This window comes from Mauremys mutica, chromosome 8 (genome assembly GCF_020497125.1).
Source record: "Mauremys mutica isolate MM-2020 ecotype Southern chromosome 8, ASM2049712v1, whole genome shotgun sequence".
Taxonomy (NCBI): domain Eukaryota; kingdom Metazoa; phylum Chordata; order Testudines; family Geoemydidae; genus Mauremys; species Mauremys mutica.
This window is the reverse complement of record NC_059079.1, coordinates 80458616-80481700: the sequence shown is the minus strand read 5'-3', so window position 1 is coordinate 80481700 and position 23085 is coordinate 80458616. Positions and strand designations below refer to the sequence as shown.

At 43.0% G+C, this 23085-nt stretch overlaps 1 protein-coding gene across 3 annotated transcripts in view; it reads left to right on the top strand.

The window, feature by feature from the left end:
• The window catches only part of DOCK2 (dedicator of cytokinesis 2), a 518836-nt gene extending 506964 nt beyond the window's left edge, over positions 1 to 11872 (top strand). For all 3 annotated transcript variants that reach the window (XM_045027214.1, XM_045027215.1, XM_045027217.1), the window contains 5 exons: positions 529 to 656; positions 4395 to 4569; positions 7318 to 7438; positions 10143 to 10288; positions 11785 to 11872. In XM_045027214.1, coding sequence (XP_044883149.1) covers positions 529 to 656; positions 4395 to 4569; positions 7318 to 7438; positions 10143 to 10288; positions 11785 to 11859 — 645 coding nt within the window. In that variant the 3' untranslated portion in view covers positions 11860 to 11872. The remainder of the gene's footprint in view (positions 1 to 528; positions 657 to 4394; positions 4570 to 7317; positions 7439 to 10142; positions 10289 to 11784) is intronic.
• The last annotated feature ends 11213 nt before the right edge of the window (positions 11873 to 23085 follow it).

Here is a 23085-nt window from a genome sequence, read left to right as displayed (position 1 = left end):
GCAAATCAAGGTGACCAGATCTGATCTCATCCGGCAAGCCTGTCATGCTGCACTTGTTTTCAACCTGCAGGTTACAAGGAGGAGAGAAATCTGAGCCAGTCAACATGAAAACATCAATGGGGAAAAAAGAGAAGCTTAAATGTAGAGAGGAGGCATCATTTAGGCTTGAGACAAGAGTAATAGTTTGGAGTGAGGATTGGCCAGAGCTATTTGATAAAACAATACACGTGCTTCCCTGCATTTTTTGTGTGTGTGAGTGTGTGTGTGTGAGTGTGTGAGAGAGAGAGAAATATAAAACAAACTGTCTCAATTCTCCTTACCACTTATTCTCACTCTACCGCTTAGTTTGAGAGTTCTGAGACTGGGATCATACCCAGGGAGAGTAAACAAAATCAAGGTAATGAGGTTACACTTCTTAGTTAATGAACTGTTTCCTCCAAATCCACTCCTTGAACATCTGTGCCATCCTCATAAAGTGTGCATCACAAAAACTGTTCATGGTATATTTTTCTCTTTTCTGTCTCATAGCCAGATTTTGATGACAAGAGAGTAGGTCGGCCGAGGTCAGTGCTGAGATCTTATCGCCAGATGTCAGTTATCTCACTGGCTTCCATGAATTCAGACTGTAGCACCCCAGTCAAAATGGCCTCAGAAAGGTAGGTTCTTAATAGGGTGACCAGACAGCAAATGTGAAAAATCGGGACAGGAGGTGGGGGGTAATAGGAGCCTATATAAGAAAAAGACCGAAAAATCGGGACTGTCCCTATAAAATCAGAACATCTGGTCACCCTAGTCGTTAATATCATACTAAATACTTCCACCACCACATCTTGTTTTTATCCAGTTACATATGATCAAGCATAATACCGCAGCAAAACCATTCAAGGAGTCAGATCAATAGCAACTACTTTATATATGTCAGCATCATCTTTGAATTGAAGCCAGGGCTGCTCCAGATGTCAGCTGTACTATTTCACATGATGTGCCAGGGAAAAAACACAATATACTCCAGAACAGAGATGGGCAAACTACGACCCCCGGGCCACATCCGGCACGTGGGACCATCCTGCCCGGCCCCTGAGCTCCGGCCTGGGAGGCTAGCCCCCAGCCCCTCCCCTGCTGTCCCCCCTCCCCCACAGCCACGCAGGCAGCGTGGCACAGCTGCCAGGTGGCACAGCTGCCAGACATGCTGCTCTGAGCGGCATGGTAAGGGGGCTGGGGTCAGGGGGTTGAATAAGGGGCAGGGGGTCCTGGGGGGCAGTCGGGGGACAGGGAGCAGGGGGAAGTTGGATGGGGCAGAGGTTCTTGGGGTGGGGCGGTCAGGGAATGGGGTGGGGAGTTGGATAAACATGGGAATCCCGGGGGGCCTGTCAGGGGGCAGGGGTGTGGCTAGGGATCAGGAGATGGGGAACAGGGGGTAGGCATGGGGGCTCCAGGGGGGGCTGTCGGGGGTGGGAGTGTGGCTAGGGATCAGGAGATGGGGAATGGGGGAGTCGGCATGGGGGCTCCAGGGGGGCCTGTCGGGGGCAGGGGTGTGGATAGGGGTCAGTGCAGTCAGGGGACAGGGAGCGGGGGGGTTGGATAGGGGGTGAGGACCTGGGGGGTGGTTAGGGGACAAGGAACAGGGGGAGTTGGATGGGTCAGCAGTTCTGAGGGGGGCAGTCGGGGGCAGGCAGTGCGAGGGGGCGGATAGGGGGTGGGGGCCAGGCTGTTTGGGGAGGCACAGGCTTCCATACCCAGCCCTCCATACAGTTTTCCAACCCCAATGTGGCCCTCGGGCCAAAAAGTTTGCCCACCCCTGCTCTAGAAAGGCCATCTGAGATGAAGATGAGAATGAGAATTTTAAATACACTTACGTGATTTTTGAATATCATTACACACTATTTAACAGTTGAGGGTGTTATTTTATTTGTAAATTCTGCTTGAAAAATAATGTTTGTAAACTTGATTTACATTTTTGTTTGTAGCCCCTCCCCTGAGGTGTGGCTCAAGCCTCCTCCATTTACTTCTCCTCTCTTCTCACATGGGTTGGGTGCTGGGTTCTTTTTCTGGAGCATAGTGTCTCCTCACTGTGCCAGGCACAGAGGTTCTGGCTCTTGAGGAAACCAATACAACTAGCTGGCAAAGAGTATGTAGCCCCTTACACAAGGGATAATAAAGTACATAAACTGAAACCCCACCAAAGAGTGACACCATGAAAATAATGGCATAACAAAGGGTGACTTCACTGGGATAGGAAAATAGGATCTGGGGAAGGAAAGACTTACAGTTAACTAATAAGTATTAGACATTAATAAATAAATCAGTCTCCCCTCTCACAACACTGATAACTCATTCCAGCCACCAGCTCCATCCCTGGCATCTTCTCAGGCATATGGCACACTGAGTTTGAGTCCTAAAACAGAGTGTTGCATGACTGTAATTGTTAGCCAGTATAAACAAAGGGTCCTCTTACTATGTCTTCATTCCTGGGTGGGGCAGAGTTCTCTTCTGGCTTTTATCAGGCTCGCTGGCTCCCTGATCTGAAATATTGTGGGGGTCTTGGCTGGCTCTCGATAGCCAGTGCCAGACTGGCTCTCTCTCTTTGCTGGATGCTGGTCACTGCAGTGCTGGAATTCCTTGATCCATACTGCTAGATCTCACAGCAGTGCAAAGAACTCCTTTTGTGTGGAGTGGGAATTTAGCAAGGTACTCCCTGTCTCTGATTGTCTGAGTCAGCTTCCCAAACCAAAACAGAAACTGAAATGTCTCCCTGAGTCCCCTAGCTGGGGGTTCTGCGATCCAACCAGTGGATTGCTTGTCCAGATTACCCTATGCAGAAGCTTCCCTATTGGCCTCAACAGGAGTTTCTAGTTCCTCCTTTCCCAATCCGTGACTCCACACATGCTGGGAAATGGTGTCAGGGGGCTCTGGTGGCTATTATAGTTGTCCCTTTGGGCAGGACCCAGCCCCAGTTGACAAATTTGGGGGTGCTCTAAAAACAGCTGTTTGGACAGTGGAGTTGCTCCAGTCCAAGCTGCAACTTCAAAGTGCTCTCTACAAGGCTATTTCTAGAGTGCTAGCATGAGCCTCACTAGCCCAAGTCTACCAACCCAGGCTGAGACGCTTGTGTCCACACACTTTGTAGCCATACTCTTGGCGGCAGAGTGTAGAGCTCCAGAAGCTTCCCAATTCCAAATTGGAGGTACACCGTGGGGAGGGAAGTTTTAAAAATGGTCAGATAGGAGATGAGGCTTCTTTAGTAAAATCTCTCAGCTTTCTAGAATAACTCTTACCCCATCACTCCCTTAAATGTAGTTCTTGTCTAGTTTCTCTTTCAGACTTTGAGTTGTGCCTAAGACGAGAGCTTTTCCATATACAAACTTGCGGCCAGTTTCAGACCTCTTTGACCATTAATCTAACCTTTGGGCTTTGAATAGGTTATTGGTTACACATGGTCACTATTATTACATTGTTTGTTTTTTAAAAACAAAACTAAGCGACCGAACAAAAAAACACCACCACCCGGAGAATATTGTCAGAACTCAAAAATGCATCTGTTTAAAAGACACCTTTACTTCTTGCATGCTCAAGTCCCAATTTAAGTCTTTTAGGGTTAAACTCTAATTAAAAATAATCATAATAAAATAAAGTAATACCTGTTAGCAACTGTGTGTCAGCCAATTCAGTAGCACTTTACCTCGCTTTCTCTGTTTGCAAGCACTGATTCAGAAGTCACACATTAATCTGAGGAAGGTACATTTTTGTACCAGAGTTCAAGAGGGAAAGTTTAAGTCCACCTATTATTTTACATGCTGTTTCTCTCAATGAAATGTGGCCAATATTTCAACTGTAAACATGTCTTGGCTGTGCCACCGCATTCACCCTCCTAAAGATTGTAGGGGAGTTCGGCTCATCACCATGTACCTGGTTACTCTGCAATAGACTGAAGAAATTAATTCCAGAAGCCAGAGGGGATGTGTTTACATCCTGAGGCATGAGAAGGGATGGCAATACTCCTGTCCTAAAGTGCCCAGCCACCAGAGCAACATATTTTGCTTTCGGCACCCATGTAAAATACACAGTGTGATGTTAGCTCTGTCCCTATATAATTTAGGTGCCCTAGAGGTAATTCTGCAACAAAAAAATGAAGTGCTCATTTTAGATTAATATTTAACAACCTCTCGGGCATTAAGACATTTTGATGTCTCCTGTGAGGCACACGTTAGTAGACAGTTGCCAGCTAGAACACAGTGATGTGCTGTTCATTTGCCAGGGATCTGCAGTACGGTTCAGAAAGTCAGCACAAAGGATGACTCTGACTGCATTTGTGTGTCTCAGGAAACCACCTGAGATCTTTGGTGGCCTTTATAATATAATGGAGCATGTTTTATTTCTATTTCTATTTTCTACAGCTTTGAACTGGAAGTAGCACCACGAAAACCAACCAAATCAGAGTCAGAAGAAAATGTCCTGCAGATAAGCACTCAACCTGAGGTTAAGTTGAGAAGATCCAAGAAGAGAACAAAAAGAAGCAGTGTGGTATTTGCAGATGAAAAAACAGCACCCGAGCTTTCCGATATGAAATGTGTACGTTACCAGTCTAGAATGCATTCTCATAATCCCCACATCATGGATGCCATTTTCATTTTCAGTGGATGTCTTTAAGACATTGTGTGCCTCCTGGAAGTTAAAATAAACAACACATTTTATTAAAGGCCACTCAGAGCCAGTGTTGTGAAATACTCATCACTTTGCCAGAAAAGAAAACCTGCAAGAGACTGAGGGCCAGATCCTCAGCTAGTGTAAATTAGTGTCTCTCTACTGACTTCATACCAGCTAAGTAGCTGGCCCTGAAGTTCCAGACATTTTATGCCTGGCCAGCTAAAGATCACATGCTTGGTGCAAGGGTTAAACTAGCATTCCTGGGGAGAAGCGAGTGGTTGTACTGGCCCTGGTGGTACCCCCTTTCCAGTGGGGATTATGTCAGAAGTGATGAACCCTGCACATTTTGTACTTTCTGACAGAACCTGCATTTGCTGGGAAATGGCAAGTTTGCAAACTGTGCCTTAAATGGTGCCAAATTTGAGCATATAGGCATTGGCTTCACTCTTGTCCTATCTATCACCCAAGTGCCTTTATCAGACTAATGGATCATCAGAATGACTTATATGACTTACACTGTGCAGTTTTTATAAGATTATCTTCAGGAGCCAAATGTTTTTGAGTGTAAAAAGAGATGAAATTTTAAAGCAAAAAAAACTCTCAAAGGTTTAGCTAGAGAAGCCCTGTCTAAATTCAAGTGCTAGGCAATCACTGAGCTGAATAAGGAGGTCAAGAGTATATATCATTTGATCAAAAATCTTTTGGAAGAATCATTAAAGACAAGCAGAATTATTTTCCCATATGGATAAAGCTGTTTAAGATTCCTTTCAGAGACATAGGCCTAATTCATTGCTGCTGTCACGGATCTGACTAATGGAGCCCCACTAGGGATGAATTTGGTTTTTTACGCGTGCACTTAAAAATGACAAACACCTAAGTTTTAAAATCAATTAATTAAAAATTGTTTCCTCCTTTATTCATTTGCTGGAAGCCAAGTTCTGTGTTTTGGCACACTGATGATACCACTAGCAGCACACACTCTGCATTGCAGACGAGGATGTGCCACACTATAAAGGTGTAAAATGGGCATTTTGGCCTCAGCTTCATTAACTAGAGAGCCATAAGTGATAGAGATAACCACGAATAGTCACCCACCTGACCATAAGCCACACCTTGAATCTTATCACATATAGCATTATAGGCCTTCCTGATGGCTGAATTTGGCTCTCTCGCATATACAGTCCTGTTGGGCAGAGATAGAGAAGTCAGGATATGACCTACCCTTGCAGAAAGAGGCCTGGTCTAGACTGCACAGTTAGGTCCATGTAAGGCAGCTTATGTTGACCTAATTATGTCAGCGTACACACTACTGCTTTGTCCCGCTGACATAAGTGCCCTACTACACTGACATAGCGCTTATGTCGGTGTAGTTAGGGCAACGCAGTGTCGGTGTAGACACTGCGTTCCTTACATCACTGTTGGCTGTCCTGTCAATTTCTGGAGAACTTGAAGAAAATCAGGTATAAGCAAAATCTGTACAAAAAGATGACAGCATGTACATTTTTATTTTTACAGGAAGAATTAAAAACTCAATAGCTTAGTGCCAAAAACAAAAGTTGGCAGCACTGCTTCTTGCACCAAAGTTAACAATCCCTGGTAATGCTTCCTCCAAAACTTGGCTAAGTAGGAAATGTTTCCTAGTAGGAGCAACAAGGGAGCACTTTAGAACAGCAGCAGCTGTTAAAAATAGGACAATAGTCTGGTTTTGTTTAATGGGTAATAGCAACAGTATTTGCCGCAGAAACAGAGAACCTTTGTAATTGTAGTCTTGGTAGATGCAAAGCTTTTCAGTGCACCATCAATTTTGGTAATAGAAACAGACAGTGTTTATTTGGTGGGCACAAGAAAATTGCCTTTTTTCTATTTTCTTCAAGGCCTGGTCTGGGTGGGGGATGCATTTCCATTTTAGACCTAACATTTTAATGCTCTTTCACTTCAGAATTATGATCTTGAGAAGAGAGATCTTTATAGCAGATCAGCAAGTATTAAAAAGAAAAAAAAATATCTACAGCTACAGTGCCTTCCCCTCAATAAACTACAAACCGTAAAGAAGTGGTCACTGCTCATCAGTGATGGAATAATTCATCCAGTGAAAAAAATTTCTTTTTTTTGTGTGAAAAAGTGGACCTTTTGTAAAATGAATACGTTTTTGACTCAAGTTATAAAAGCAGCATTCTCTTCTAGCACCTAAACTGATGGCATTAACACTGGAGGGAAAATAGTTCTTCACAGTCTCATTGTACTTTCAGATCGATAGTCTGGGTTGATGACGATATTATTCCATATATGGTAGGAACACTATCATACAATCCTAGATAGCCTACAAAGTATTGTATTATCAATTTTAGGGGTTTAAATCTCTTTTCTCAGTCTGTGGAATAAGCAGATTATTGACTATAAATCAGCTCCAGAACATTTACTTAGGAAGTTGTACCTTTCATAGACTCCGTGGGCCAAACTCCGTTACTTTAGATCACTTTGAGTAGTATCTTACTTTATGAATAATCCCACTGAAATCACTGTAATAAGGTATTATTCACTGTGAGTAAAGGTAACAGAACCAGGCCATGGTTGTGTCTCATGTATAAATTGTTAATTTAGCTTAACTCACCACTATTAGTTACCATCAGTGTTTAACACAGATATAACAATTTTGTATTTGTCAATATATAGCTGTCAAGGAAATACGAGTTTATGAGTGACACCAACCTCTCTGAACATCTGGTAGCACCTCAGAAAACATCTGTTCTCAAGCAAATGAGCTTTGCCAGTCGTTCTATGCCAACTATACCAGGTAAGCTAATTATAGTAAGAGAATTAGAGTGCTGCACTGTTTGCCTGCTATTCATTTAGATTAAAAAAAATGAGTTTTTTGTTCTTCATTCTGTGGAAGCATTTGGATTTTAGGAAGCTTATAGGGTTGAAATAGAGTTGGCTAGGACAACACTTAAATGCTGTTCCATTGTGATACAGGCCTTAAAACAGAATAACTCACTCTCATTATGCTGATGAGATATTATGTAAGTTCTGGGAAATGTAACAACTGCAATGTAAAGTATTGCTTTGAAAAATCCTCAGGGGCCCAGCCTCCTTTCAGATAAGGAAAATGCCTCCTCAACTTTCAATGCTAATCTAACTCTCCCAGATTATTCCTGTTGTTTTATCTAAATGGTATAACAGAAAAAGTCTCTGAGGACATAACTCCATTTATGGCATCACAGGGGAATTGCCTCAGGCTGAGTCTGGAATAAGTCCATTGGCTAAAAAAATTCAGTGCAGAACGACAGATGTCTCATTAAATTACCATCTGACTGCACCATAAAGGGCTGCAGGCTGAGCACTGACTAGCACTAGTTCCTCTCTCCCTGCGCAGCAGCACAATAAGGAACCAAACCTCCAAGAAACCTTGTCTTCCAAGGCTCCCATGGAGCCACAGTCCATTGACTTTAGCAGCTGTATGTGCCCTTATTTATGGAAAGGAAACATTTCTACAGTGTGTCCAAGAGCAGAGTGCAGCAGGAATCAAAAAGGAATTAAAGGGTTGCTCTGTCCCCTGCTTTTGAGGGGGAAAAAGCCAATGGGTTGAGATCAGTAATAGCGCCCAACACAGTTGCAGCATCTCACAGATGGGGAAGATGTGTGTGTCTGTGTAGAGGCCCAAAAGTGAATATAGCCCCTCCTATTGACATCTGAGGTGAGATTCCCTGAGGGAAACAGAGAGGGAAACAGCCAGTGGTCTCTCTGGTAGTTGTGTGGCAGGCAAGACCGACAACCAGCAGTTTTATGAGTGGGTTACCATCACAGCACTGTGAAGTCCTGCAGTAATGGAGAGTCAGAGCAGGCCCCCCTACAGTTGCTACGTCCGAGGGAGTCAGCAGGGAGGGAGGGAACAGACACCCACGTCTGTTCTTTGAAATAGGTAGGCAGAAGATGCAAAGAAAAGCCACTTCAGCCAAAATTTGCCTGTAGGGAGGGGAAAGGAGCAAACAAATGAATCAGTCACAGGGAGGGGAATTAGGACAACAGCATAGCTTCACTGTCTGTGAAAACTAACCATGGGCCTTTGCTCTCCTGCTGCAGAGAAGGGCTCTTGCTAGACAAGATCCTTCCTGCAAGGGGTGGCCTTTGAACCATCACTGTGGTGAGGAGAGGGGCAATGGGGGCTGTGCTTTGCATGCTCCTCAAGGCCCCTCATTCCCAGCAGCATCGATTGACATATTAATCCTGGCCATTAGGGCTCAGCCACTACCAACTCCAACCATCACATGCAATGCGAGGGTCAGAGAGAACAAGTGCAGTCATGCACAACACACAATTCTGGGTGCCTACTGAAGAATATCCCCTTCTGGTAAAGCTCGGTGAAAACCTGAATGAAATAGTTTTTTTAAATACTATTAGGACCTATCTGCAATGCTCACTTCCGTTGGACTTACTTCCCCATGTTTATTTTTCATTTTGATCAGATTTGTTCACAGCACAGGTGAACATTGCTCCCGCCAGCTCCTGACTGTACCTTACACTTCACACAGAGACCACATGTTTGTGTGGCTGGTTAAATAGACATGACAGGACCCTCTGGCTGGCTAAGGCCTTATCCTGGCAGGTGCCCAGGAAAGCTGGTTGAAAAAAAGCCAGTTATTTGGGGGGGGGGGTTAAAGAAAAGTTGTTTCCTTCCAAATTTTCTGCAAACATTTTTTCAACAAGGCCAAAACTAAAAACAGGTTTTTGTTTTTCAAAAACAGTTTCTTCTTAATGCTGGCATTTCTACTCCCATTTTCAAATCCTGTACAGGACTAATCTAAATAACACAGTGGTAGAACAGACTAGCACTCCCATTGCTGCAACTGCCGGTGGAGCTCAACCAGTGGTAGCAATAGTGGGAAGTTTCTCTGGAGTAAAGATTGGTGTAAACAAGCTCTTCTTACTCAGCAGTTTACTGTGTACATTCTGCCCCCTCATCTCTTTGCTTGAAGAGGTTGAGACTTTGGGTATGGTGAATTCAGATGTGTTAGTTTATTTAGCCCATGAGGAGACCTTGGGATATTTATAGATGCAATATTTTCCTTAAATAAAGAGTAGCCTTTTCCCAGTAATCCTGACTGCCTATTTAAAATGAACCCACAGGAGGAACTTACCCTTCTTCCTGGGCAAGTATCTTAGAATAGCCAATCTCATTCTTCTTCCATTTGTACCAGGGAAAATCAGGCAGGACTCAGCTGCAAGCAATGGAGTTACAAAAATCAATACAGAACCAGTGTTAGTAAAAGCAGATTCAGGCCCAGTGACTGTTCTATATACAGTTTAAATGTAACTGTAACCAAACCCAGCCCCAGCCCCAGGTAAGCTAGTTTCCCCCTATGCTGCATTTCAATAGTTATGATTAGACTAAAACATCTTACTTTTCCTTTGAAATTGGAAGAATTCATTATTGTAAGCTCTGCCTTGTGTCACACTTCGTAGAACTCTCTTAACAACCAATCATTTGTTTCTCTTTCAAGGGTTAACTCTGTCAGTAGTCTGTACCCCGGCTCCTGATGAAACAAATGCATCACAAAGGCTAAGCCAGCAAATTTTTCCCTCTACCTCAGAGGGAGATAAGAAGACCCTGAAAAAAAAGAGAGTGAACCAGTTCTTTAAAACAAAGGTAAGTATTGTGTACGTATGTGTACAAAAAGGAAGACGGATCATTTTCCTAAAAAAAAAAAAAAATTATTGGCATAAAAAAAAAGGGCAAATAAACTTCAAATGTGTAAGTAAAATGTAACAAAGGGTTTTAAAAACAAGAGGCCTCTGTGGAACAGAAACGTACCCAAAGTTTTATTTTCTCTTGCTTAAATTTCTGACATCCGTACATTTTCCATGCTAAAAGAAGAGTAAACTTTTCCCTGTAGGTACCAAAGAAAGCGTATTTTTCTGCATTTTCCATACCTAGATACAGTTTATTGAGAGGCGCAGTGCTCTAGCCATACCACAAGAGGTCTCATTTGATCTACAGCTTTTTCCTAGTCTGATTTACACAACATCCTCATGGCAAAACAATGATCTGTTGCATTTTTAAACTTAAATTGGGCAGCTGGCTCTTAGCATCACAATCGTTGCTAATAGCCTGTAGTGCAAAGTATGTTACCATACACAGGATGGGTCAAAATCTGACTTCAGATACGTGCCCATCTGAAGGTAGAATTTGTCTCACACTAAAATCAGCCGAGCTCCCTGAAGCAATTGTGCTCAAACCCCTATTTATTTAGGAGAGTTTTGAACAATTAAAAAAAAAAACCACAGAATTTGGCCCAATGTCAGTTAACAACAAATATTTTATATTCAGTGCAGACACTAAGATCAGAAGTTTCAAAATTTGCCTTGAAAATGCATGTGCCCTGTAAAGGAGTCTTACAGATGTCAGAAGGTTGTATTTGATAGAGGTGCCAGAAGCCATTGATATTCATAATGGAGGAGCATTCTGTGACATCTATAATATTTTACACCCATCAGCTCTCTGCTGATACTTTACAAAGAGTGTGTTTGTTGTACTGATTTCATTTCCATCCTTTTGTTCCTACTGTGCTTTAAAAAGCCATAGCTTGCTGTTTTCTGGGAGAGTAATACAGCATTAGACAAACCCGTGTTTAAATGTTTTCTAGCTTATTTCTTCCTGATAGGAGCAAGAGTGAAATAACTTAATTTGAAGCCTCTGGGGTTGGGTATATATTAAATTTGCCTCACAAAAGGCAGAGTACTGTACGTGAATCAGCTTTACATTGTGGTCTCACCCAAAGTGAAAAGAACAAACAAACAAACCAACCAACCCTGTTTACAAGCCCAGTCAGGACTTAATAAAAGTTTAGAGCTCCATCCTACAATGACTTACTCATGTCTGTAAAGTCTTGTCAAGGGGATCACTCACATGAGTAAAGTTACGCATGTGCTTAAGGCTTTGCACTATGGGGGCCTTATTAAAAAGAAAAACCTTCAGGATTTGGCCCGTGATTTTTCTTCTGACTTGAATGTGATGTGCCACTGCTGAAGCAGGCGATGCTGAAAACCAGATTAAAGACACAAGCTAGTTACTGTATATGCATACAATGGGGTCCAAGCAAAGCTGCCTTTTAACATATGGCATTCTCTTTCTCTTTTATGCAGCGCATGTCCAAACCACCTGAAGATGGAAAGCACTCCGGAGAGCGCCGTTCTGAATCCTTATCCACAGAGCTGTGAATTCTTTCACTTACAAAACAAATCATTTCCCAGCAAAGAAACAAAACAAAAATCGCTAAGTGAGAGACTGTTTTTAAGCACTCTTCTTTGAAGAGAATGGCATTGACATAGTATTTGGATGATAGAGAATACATTCAAGTGTAATTCACACCTAAGGCTCTGTATAATTAATTAAGTATAATACGGATGTTAGGAGAAATTGAAAACACATAGTGATCATGAAACCTGCTGCAGTATAGTAAAAGGTATGCGTTAAAAATACCACAGTGATCCTCTTTATTACAGAAGTAAAAGGCAAGGTATGCTCAATGGGGATGAAATTCACTCCGGTGGAGAGAGCTGCTTGTGAGTCCTCTACATGGGTGAATCATAGGGCCTGTCTATACTACAGGATATGTCGGTATAACTTATGTCGCTTAGGGGTGTGAATAAGCCACCCCCTCAACCCCCGAGTGACGTAAGTTACACCAACCTAAGTGCTGGTGTGGACAGCTCTGTGTTGATGGGAGTTCTCCCACAGACATAGCTACCGCCTCTCATGGTAAATACAGCTGTGCCGCTGTAGCCCTTCTAGTGTGGACGAGCCTTTATTTAATAGAAGGCCTCAAAGATTCAGTCCAGTCCTACTCAAAGCACATGGAAGTTGCACCATTTACGTCCATGGGAGCAGTATCCGACCCTTCCTGCAACACCATATGCTTGAAGATTTTTTCCAGAATGGCCTGTTTTGTATTGAAAACATTCCCCAAAGTTTATACACACACGTGAGTTTATGTCAGTTCTGACTGTATGGTATAAGCAAAGCTGTATTTTCTGCTGTTCAGCAATAAAATGTTAAAGGTTTCTTTTATTTGCCTTGAATGTTTCTGACGGGAATCTCTCCAAATGTCCCAGTATAATATGTGTTAATCGTTTCTTACTGACAACAGCAGGAACTCTGCAACTCCGAGTCCCATTCTTTCCAAATGTAATTGATTTTCTGCCTCTCTGACACTCATGCGATAGAGTTCAAAGATGATTCTTTGTTGCAATGAAACTAGCAAGCAGTGCAGTTCAGCATCTCACTATCTTTCTTATTACCTGTTTTTTTTAAGGGAAATGCAGTTGTCTCAAACAGAATAAATTAGGCTACTTAAAAGTTTTTTCATAAACTTACCTTATGAATTTTTCATTTGGCTTTATTATTGTCCCTGTTTGTTCCACACAACTGTCTAGGAAGGTGTGTGCTGATTAAATAATATGTTTTATGTGGGATGGGGCAAGGGGAACCCACCTTTGTCATGATTTTGGTTTGTTACAGGTAAAGGGAAAATGGGTGGAAATCAGTCAATCACTCCTTGCTTACTGTAAAACTCAATGGAAGGAATCCCTTATTTTTTTAAACCTCTTTATTATGTAAACACTTATACGCAGCATGAATAAATTATCTACTGAATATAGCCACTTTCTGACGCAAGTTGTCAGTGAGAAACTGTTTTCTCAAATATATTCATTATTGAAATAATGAACATTTGGTTTCCTTGAGAACTCTCCAATATTTGCAGTTTGTACTAATATTCCTGCAAATAAAACCTACTCAATAAAATCATCACAGACAGCAAAACCAAAAGGCTCCCAGCTATAGCCAATTCATTCTTTATCAGCAAGAGTATTTGCAGTATGGTTTAGCTGTGTTTGCCTAGCACTACCGTGCAGCACTGTATCGGAGTGAGGACATAGAGAGGGAACAGAATGTTCCCCAAAGGAACCAATTCAGTCTAATGGGCTGCTCAGTGTATGTGTGTGAAAGAGAGGGAAGAATGAATAGGAAGGTGAAAAGAGTAGGGTACGTATTTGAATGTCATCCTAGCTTAAGGCGTTACTTGTTTTTTTCCTTTTATGCTCTTTGCAGATGAATTAAATAAACCCTGGTGGGATAAATGCAGCTTTAGGCACACAGGTATTAATTTTAGTGTCCATTGCCACAAAGTGGAATACATCGTTAAAAGCAAAATTCTGGTTTTATTCAGGGTGGTGTGGAGGGGTTATTGAGCATCCATAAAGATACCACTTAAGAGGACACTTCCTTTGCTCATTGTAGTGCAGTGTATGTTAGTGTTTGTTCTCAAAGGGCCTCCTGAAGTAAGGATGTAGCTCTTTCACCTAAGAAGAGCTGGGTGTGAGAGCTTTAATTAAATCAATAACTAGATAGGCTATAACAAAAACATTGTGATTACAAAGTCAAAAAAGGGAAATTTGCAAAAGAGCTGAAGGGAATAGAAGAGACTAGAAACAAAGAGCTTAGGAGGGTTTGGAGCCAGACAGAGCTTGGGGTTCCACTGAGTGTTGAACGGGGAGTGCAAGGTTCTGGTTAGGCTTTGGTTTAGGGTTAGTGTATTCACCTAAATTTGGGTTATTGCTGATTACGTACTCTATGTATCATATAACTTTTTAAAACAAACTCTGTATTTGTGGATAATCTAAGCACTATAGCCAGATGTACAGACACTCTTCTCTCAACCTGTGTATTACATCATTTTTTTTAACATTAACTTTAATAAAAAATTTAATTTGGTTTAGGGGTGTGGCATTCATCTTGAACTTCAGTAGGGTTGGAAATGGGTTTAGGCCAGGATTCCGTTGTGGTTCAAGGCCGAACTAGGGCTGCTAAGTGCTTGATTTAATTTCAAATGGACTGTAGTATTATGCAGTTTTGACCTAGAAGAGCATAAATGGCACAATTGTCCAGTTTCACAGATTTTGCCATCTTTGCCAAACAGGCCTTGGATTTTGGCTCTGTCTCAGGCCTAAAACCATTGGGGTTCAGTTTTGAGTGCTGGTTGAAGGACACTAACCAACACAAACTAAGTCACAGTTAACTGGAATTGTAAAGGTATGGTGCATTTGGAAACCAAGCTTCAGCCATGCACAAGTATACAGATGTAACACAGACACCTGACATTTAGTACAAGTAAATAACATGGTGCGAACAACAGGGGACATCCTGGGATAAGAAAACATAAGTGTGGCCATCTGGCAACTGCTGTTTTAAAATGTAAATCAGTACTGATTAGAGCCATTCCTGTCACAGGCAAAACGAGCCTCTAGCATATTGTGCTGGGGAAAATTTGCTCAAAGTCCGAGTCACTGGGCTTTATGAGGTGAAGTGCAGAGTGTTTGGGGAGCAGAAATCCACCCCCGACTTGGGCCAGTCTGCAGAACTGTTACTTCAGTGGAAAAGCATGGCCGCTACCTCCTCTCTTCCCCAATCCTTAGAACAATGGATCCTGTAGCCTCTGCCCCAGTCCATCACCTTTCACTGTATATGGATGGCATAGATATCTGGGGGAACATTTGCACCTCCACATGCAACCTAGCCCCAGACCCCCAAATACAACCCCAACATAGGCCCTCTGCACTATGTGGATTTTCACCCCAGTAGACATTAAAAATTGTTATTCTTCTAAACAGTACCAATTTGGAGTTTAAGGCCAGAAGGACTGACCAGGTCATCTAGTCCAACCATACATCATCACCCAGCACCCGCACGCTAAACCCAACAATGGAAATTAGACTAAAGTATTACAGCCCCTCAGGAGGCTAGACTATGATGTGTCATGGGGCTGGAGAAAGTAGGAGGGATCGAGGTCCCGGCAACAGCAGGGAAATGATTAAGTGAGATATACACAGATAATCCTGGCAAGTGACCATACCCTCTCACTGCAGAGGAAGGCCAAAAAAACACCCAACAACCCAAAGGTCACTGCCAAATGGAGGTGGGGGGAAATGCCTTCCCAACCCCCATATATGGCGATCAGTTAGACTCTGTATGTGAACAAGAACCAGCCAGGCAAGCACCTGAGGGAGATTGCTCAGTGCCACCTCAGAGCACCTCCACATCCAATATCCTATTTCCAGCTGTAGCCATCCCCGATGCTTCAAAGAATATAAAAAATCCTTCCAGAATACATGGGGGGAGGGGTGGAATGGGTTCCTCCCTGACTCCTGCTGATGGGCAGCTGAAATCCTAAAGCATGAGCTTTAGGAACATAAGATGTAAACCACATAAGCCTTAGGGCTACTGAGCCCTGCCCTCCACCATCACAAGCAACCCTGACATACAGCTGCTCTCATAAAACTGCCAGCTCTCTCTTAAAACTAAGTAAGTTGTTTGCCCCCACAACTACTGGAGACGGTTCCAGAATTTCACTCCTCTGATCATTAGAGCCCTTCTTCCAATTTCCAGTCTGAATTTCTTCATGGCCAGTTTACATCCATTTGGTTTTTTGTGTGCCACCATTGTTGTCTATCTTAAATAGCTCTTCACCCTCCCTAGTATTTAGCTTCTCCCTCTAATGTAGCTACAGAGATCAATAATATCCCCTCTCAGCCTTTTTTTTGCTAGGCTAAACAAGCAAGCTCACCAGTCTGCCAATAAGTTGGTGACAAAATAAAGCAGCTCTGCATACAGTGTTAGCAGATTTTCCTGGACACATTGCTAATACAATTCATGAGCTGTAATTAAAGCAGTATATAAGTCTTTAAGTGCCTGAGATATGGCCAAGCAGGGCTCTCTCATGTTTACTCTTATCAGCCAAGTAATCAGGCTGCATACTGGGTATTATGTAGAGAATAGAACCCATTAGAATCAACAGCATGGAATAGTCCTCTGCCTTTCCAATGTTGTACTTTGAAATGAAGAGGGAAGTACGCGCCCACGATTGCCAACACAAGTAGGCTGACAGTGAATAATCTGAGCAACCTGCCTTAATCCAGATGCCAGCAATGAGAAAAAAATAGTGATGTGGAGGTTTTGTCACCAGTACCCTGCTTTAGTGCTCGCAGGCATCAGCCAGCCACAGGGCTGGCCCACAACATTTTGGCACCTGAGGTGGAGAGCTCAAATGACTCCCCCTTTCCTCCTCGCTTGGGCCAAAACTTTGAAAGGTCTCAATTCTGCATTCTTCCTGTTCTACTCCTCTCATGGTACTACTCTGCTACCTACCCCCAATAAACGAGAACTAACAACTTAAAATGCCTTGTTCAAACATTTTAAGTAACACTTAACTTTCAAACGCCTGAACAGAAAATGTAACTTTTCTTGTCTGCATAGTAAACACTGGCATTTTTATCCTTTTGAATAATCAAAGTGGTGCTTTCCGTGCCTCCTTGGTTGCAAAGATTTGAACTGCTTCCTGAAGGTCCACAGTCTGGGCTGGATCATGCTCTATTGCAGTGGTTCTCAAACTGGGGTTCGTGAAATGTTACAGGGGGTTCTTGGGGAAAATTTCCCTAATGGCGGACAGAGCTGTCCCTAGGGACCCCAGGCAGCACGGGGCCAGCAGCCCAGAGCCCCTGGACTTCCAAGAGCTAAGCAGATCAAAGCAAGCATATCTATCACACTGAGGAAATTTAAACTTGAAGACTCCTCATAAGAAACGGAAAGAGAGGTGGATATTTTTTGCTGTTTTTAAAATTAAATAGGCAGCTAGTATTGTTTTTTAAATTATTATGAAGAACAAGTTTAAGCTTTGTTGTAACTTGTGTTGTTTGCCTGGACTGCTCAAGTCCTGAATGCTTGTGTAGGAGGAACTCTTTGAGTTGGCTTCTTAAATACCTTCATACTGTTTCACATCTGATACTCCTTGATGAAACATGGGAGCCTTGTCTTATAACAGGCTTATTCAAAGAGACACAAGCTACAAAAGTGAGATCTTGGAAGACTGTTGCTGTTTTCATAATATAATAAAAATACTGTAATGATAAATAATAATAATAAATAGTGTGTTATAAGCATGTCATAAAAACAAATTTCATATTTCCAAGATCACTGCGTTTATAGTTTATACTCAGGTAAAGGAGAAAATTTCTGGAAATATTAATTCTTAGGAGGGAGTTCGTGAGACTTGACATTTTAGTGAGGGGTTCACAGGTTGTTAAAGTTTGGGAACCACTGCTCTGTTGAGATGGTTGCAAGGCTGACCAGCCTCTCCTGTGTTATTGTGACGCGCAGATGTGTTTTTATTCACTTCAGCTTGGAGAAGTTGCGTTCTCCACTTGCAACTGTTCCAGGAAGTGTTAGAAGTATGCGCAGAGCAACAAAAGCATTTGGAGGGTGGTCATCTTATTTGTACACATATTATTCCAGAACAGCCTTTGGAGTTGATCCTGCTGAAATGTATCTTGAAAGGGCTTTCAGTTCATCACCTAAATCACTCGCATCAATATCCCGCATGTCATCATGTGTCAACACTGTCTCTAATGGCCTGCATTACTGGTGTAGGTCGTCTTCAGGTATAATGAGGAGTTTTGGAATATCAAACAACATCCCAAATACACTGCTGTGTTCCTTGAGCTGCATGAAACGTTCTTTCAACTAACTATATTGAACAATCTAGCACCTGGTTAAAGAATTCAACTTTGAATTATTGTTTGGGGTCTCTTATCCTGTGTCTCGTAATCAAAATGTCTTCTTCTTTGGTGACTCTTGTATTCTTGAATGGGTGGGAAAATAGCTTCAGTGTGAAGTTCCTCTGCCAACTTCTGTGCACTCTTCAGAATGTTTTGAAATCTCTCATCTGACTGGTAAGACTGTAGGTATGACTTTGCTTTGTCCAGTTGTTCCATTGCTCCAGATATATCAAAGTCAACACCTTGAAGTCTCTTGCTTACAACATTTATTTCAAACAGTATGTTATGCCACAACACGAAGCCACACAGAAATTTGAAGTTATGTATGTTTCTGATGATTATATTTCCTCTGCCACTGTTCTCCCACAAACAGTTCCTGTCATAGCATTATCCTCCATAATGGCAACTATGGCATCATCGATCTTCCCAGTTTGGTGTTTGATAAACTTTATCGCCTCCACTCGACTTCCCCATCATGTGGCACTCAGTGGTTTCAGTGTCAGAGAGGATGTTCCCAGATGTTGCTTCAAAATTTGCCATTGATGAGTTGATGCAGAGAAAAATACGTAGATTCTTTGCATTACATTAAAAAAATCAGCAGCCTCCCTAGAAGCTGATGCTGCATCACTGACCACCAAGTTCAATGAATGAGAACTGCATGGGACAAAAAAAGTTTGAGGGTTTAACTCTCGGATCTGTATCTGCACTCCTCTGTTCTTTCCTCTCATGTTGGCACCATTATCGTAGCCCTGACCTCTCAGGTCAGCTATTGCAATTCCCATATCTTCCAGCCTTTTAAGAAGCATATTTGTCATACCAGCTCCTGTAGTATCATCAATGTCAATACATTCTAGAAAATGCTCTCTGATAGTCACCATTCCAGGGACATTTTCGCTAAGTTCTGTTGTTGTTACAAAATGCACCATTAAAGTCATTTATTCCGTATGGCTGTTGTCAGGTGTGCAGTCCAGAATAAGAGTAATATCTTGCTAACTTCAGATCTGCCACAATCTTCTGTTTGATTTTTGTTGCCAGTAACTGTATGATCTCATTTTGAATGGTTTTTCCAAGGTAGCGGTGTGTACGTTTCTTGGGTGGTGACTCTTCTTAGATGATCCTGGAGTACAGCATCAAACTCAGCCATCAGCTCCACAGTTTTAAGGAAGTTTCCGTTGTTTGGCACATACGGAGGATCTGAAGTGCCACACCGTGCTAGGTTTTGGGTAACAAGCATTCTCACAATGGCAATGAGCCTTTTCAGAACATTTTGCCAGTAAAGAGACTCTGATGCAATCTTCTCTTGATGCTGATCATCTATGGTGGCCTTTAACCTTAGTCTCATCTCAAGCTCTTTCCACCTATGGAATGCTCTCTGGTGATTTGCTGCCTTCTCATGACATGCCAGATTTCTAGCCAGATTTTTCCAGTCCTTTTTTCCTGTAGAACCCAATGTGTCTGGAGCATTAGACTGGAAGAGTTTGCAACAAAAACAGTATGCAGCATTCTTGGGTTTTGAGTACATAAGCCATGGCCTCTCCACTTTGTCATCACTGGGAATTTCATGCCAGTAATGTGTTGGATGGAAACTTCTATTTTCATTGTCTTTGGGGAAACATGAAGTTTTTCACTTGCTGTGGCCCATGCAATACAAGGAAGTCTCTCAGGCTACTGCTCAAGTGGGTCCACAGTCCTGGATCACCTAGACTTAAAGAAATAAACTCAGCAGCAGCTGTTTCTTGCGCCTCTGTCACACTCTTCTCTGATCTACACTTTTCTTCGGGAATGTGCATGGTTACATCCATTTGAGATGGAGATATGGATGCTGCAGTAGCTGCCAGGTCACCTGCACTCTAAGTAACTGGAAGATCAGGCTTCTCCTCACCACTCACATCCTCACTGGGGCCGGAACATTTATGTCTATGTATCTCAGGACAGCTCCTTCCTGCTTAGATAGAAAAGTTTCCTTTGCTTGCTTGCTTTTTCTGAATGCTGCCCCAGAGGGGCATTTTCTTCTTTCACTCATGATTGCTGTTCTGTGCCAGCTATAGTGGCTCTCAACACTCAATTGAAGGGGACAAATAAGCAGGCTGGTAGCAGGGCCTGAGAGAGGGAAGATATCAGCGTTTTAAGGGCCTAACTGGCTCCTACTACTTCAGTTGATTGCCTGTTCTCCTCAAGTGGGTTCAGGGAAGCAGCAGGAAACAGGAAGCTCCCTGAGAAGCTGGTGTTAATCAGACCAGGCTCCTGGGGGTGCTAGAGAGGTACATAAGAGGCTCCTCCTCTTCTCTCTCCCCCTGCAGCTTCTGCTGCTTTCTGTTATTCCCTCTCACCTTTTCTCCTGTCTGCCTGTTATGTCTCTTGTGCCATCCCTCCTCCAGCACAGCACTCCACCATCTCTGTGCATCTAGAGCAGAGAGAATACATATGCACCAGCAGCAGACACAATTTTCTACACTCTGGGTCCTAGTGGTGAACCCCCACAGTCTGGTACCTGAGGCAGCCGCCTCAGTTCACCTCATGGTAAGGCCAGCTCTGGCCAGCCACTTCACTGTTAAAATTGGCTGGTGAGCAGTTTCCAATCTGAGCTGGCAGGGGCCAATAGGCCTGTTTGGATTCTGTTTCTAGTTTTTGGGAGAACAGAGAATGACTAGACAGTCTAATGCTTTTGTGTTATGTTACAAAAGCGCTTGAAATGCTACCAATGGAATCAACAAGATGTACTGGGTTTCAAAGGATGCGCCTCTTTCCCCTATTTGAGTTTGCATTTGCAGCTTTTCCTGTGCTGCCTGAATTGGCTCTTGCTGGAGATAAGGGACCAAATCTTTCCATTTGAAATCACATTTGAAACCTCGCATCTCCTCCTAGGAGCTGATGAAAAGAACTGCTAGATTCTCTCCTGTCTGCTCCTCTGACCTTTGTTGCCCTCCTAGCTCAGGTGTGCTGGCCATTTCCCCTCTCCAACCTTTCTCTGTTAAGCTGCCTTTTCTCTCTCCTTTTGGTTTGCTTGTTTAACCCTATGGTCTTTTCCCCTTTTCTCAGTCCCTCTTTTTTCTTTTAATTTGTATTAAATTTATGATAGAAAAAAAGGGCAGAAAACGGGGAAAAGACCATGGCGGGGAGGTGGGGTGCAATTTAGATTGTCAGCGGTTTGGGGCAGGAAGTATTTCTTTGCTGTGCGTTTGTACAGTGCTTATCACAATGAGGCCCTGTTCAGAGCTTCACCCACAGGACCATCCTTCCTCTCTTCTCTTCTCCTACCTGAGTACCTTCTGCTCCCCATGCCATGAATGAGTCTGGCCAGCAATGAAGAAAGTTCTTGACCATCCTCAATCATGTGGACAGTACAGAGCATTCTTGATCTACCTTAATCTGTTTGTGCACGTGTTTGTTCAACAGCAAAAACTACAGAAGCTCAGTATGGCATGCTACCACCTTGCCACGCTGGTAAAACGCCTCAGGGAATGTCTAACAACAATTGGGTCATGCAGCAGCAGGTGGGGGTGAAAGAGGGACAAGCCAGCCCCCTAACCCTGCCACACTCTACTGGACCTTGATCTGGCCATGGATTCCTATGAGATGGCACGATTAAGGTGATGTTGGGAAGATAATGGGAAGTCCAAGGGTCCCAGGTGGACATGCATATGCTGATCTGAACAGGACATTTCTTACTCTAATCAACACTAAAGGTTAATGTACACTTGGGAAAAGCCCCAATACACCAGGTGGTCGCTGGTAATTAGTGTAGTGCCTGGAGCTGACCCCTTTGTCACAGGAGGGCTACATCCATTGCACTAAAGATAAATCTGTGCTTCCAACCACAATGAACTCAGATAATTACAGCTATGGGGATGGCTGGAGGAGGGCTGCTCCCCAGTGGAGACACCAGGTCTTGTGTTGCACCAGCAGGGGTCAGTGTTGGAGGAGAAACTATTTGCTGGCTGCTTAGAAGAAATCCCAAGTGATATTTTACTGTTTGGAGCCAGTCTGTCAAAAGGGATGGCAATGGCTTTAAAAAAATAACCTTGACTGTGTCACTAACTCACCAGTGTTTAAAGTACAGACTCACGCTGAGGAGACAGGAAGTTAGCTTCAGTGAAGATGGAGGGAGTGTTTCTCCCATTCATTTAAATGGGAGAGGCTGTTGAAGGGGGTAGGTAAAATAACGTGGTGGGGCTGGGGAACGAGGCTGTGTCTGAAATTCAATTGTTTATTTACAGTTGTCTGAGGTCCAAGATTTGTACGGAAGCTTCCCCATCAGCACTCCCTGGAGAGATGTCCTCACATGCCCTTCCCATTTAGTTGCCGACCACCTCCCGCCAGGGATTAGGGGGTCGGAGTAGTTTCATGACAGCTAAATCCCTATCTCTTTATTCCAACTCCAGCCACACTGTAATCAACAAGGGATGTTTCTTTCTTAGAGACTGATCCAAAGTTCATTGAACTCAATGGGCGTCTTTCCATTGATTTCAGTGGCCCTTAAGGAAGGAGAACTGAAAACAAACTTCTGAGATTAATGCAAAACAGGACTGGGACATTTAATTTAATGTACAAATATATTCTTCAGGAAATGGGAATGGAGGCACAGGGTAGCTAATTTATCTCCCTGTACAAACACATGACCCTCTCTACTTAGAAATAAACCAGGCCAAGTTAATTTAAAGCAAAATATAATTTTCTCCTCTCTATGTCTTGAAACTTGTTTGAACAAATCATTCAAGGGCTCCTTTTCAAATCTGATTAAATGAGAGAGGGAGGGAATCTCTTTCCAACAAACTTCCTTCCCCTTCCCAGAAACCTGGCAGCCTTCATGAAGTAAGCACAAAGCCATCCACTGCC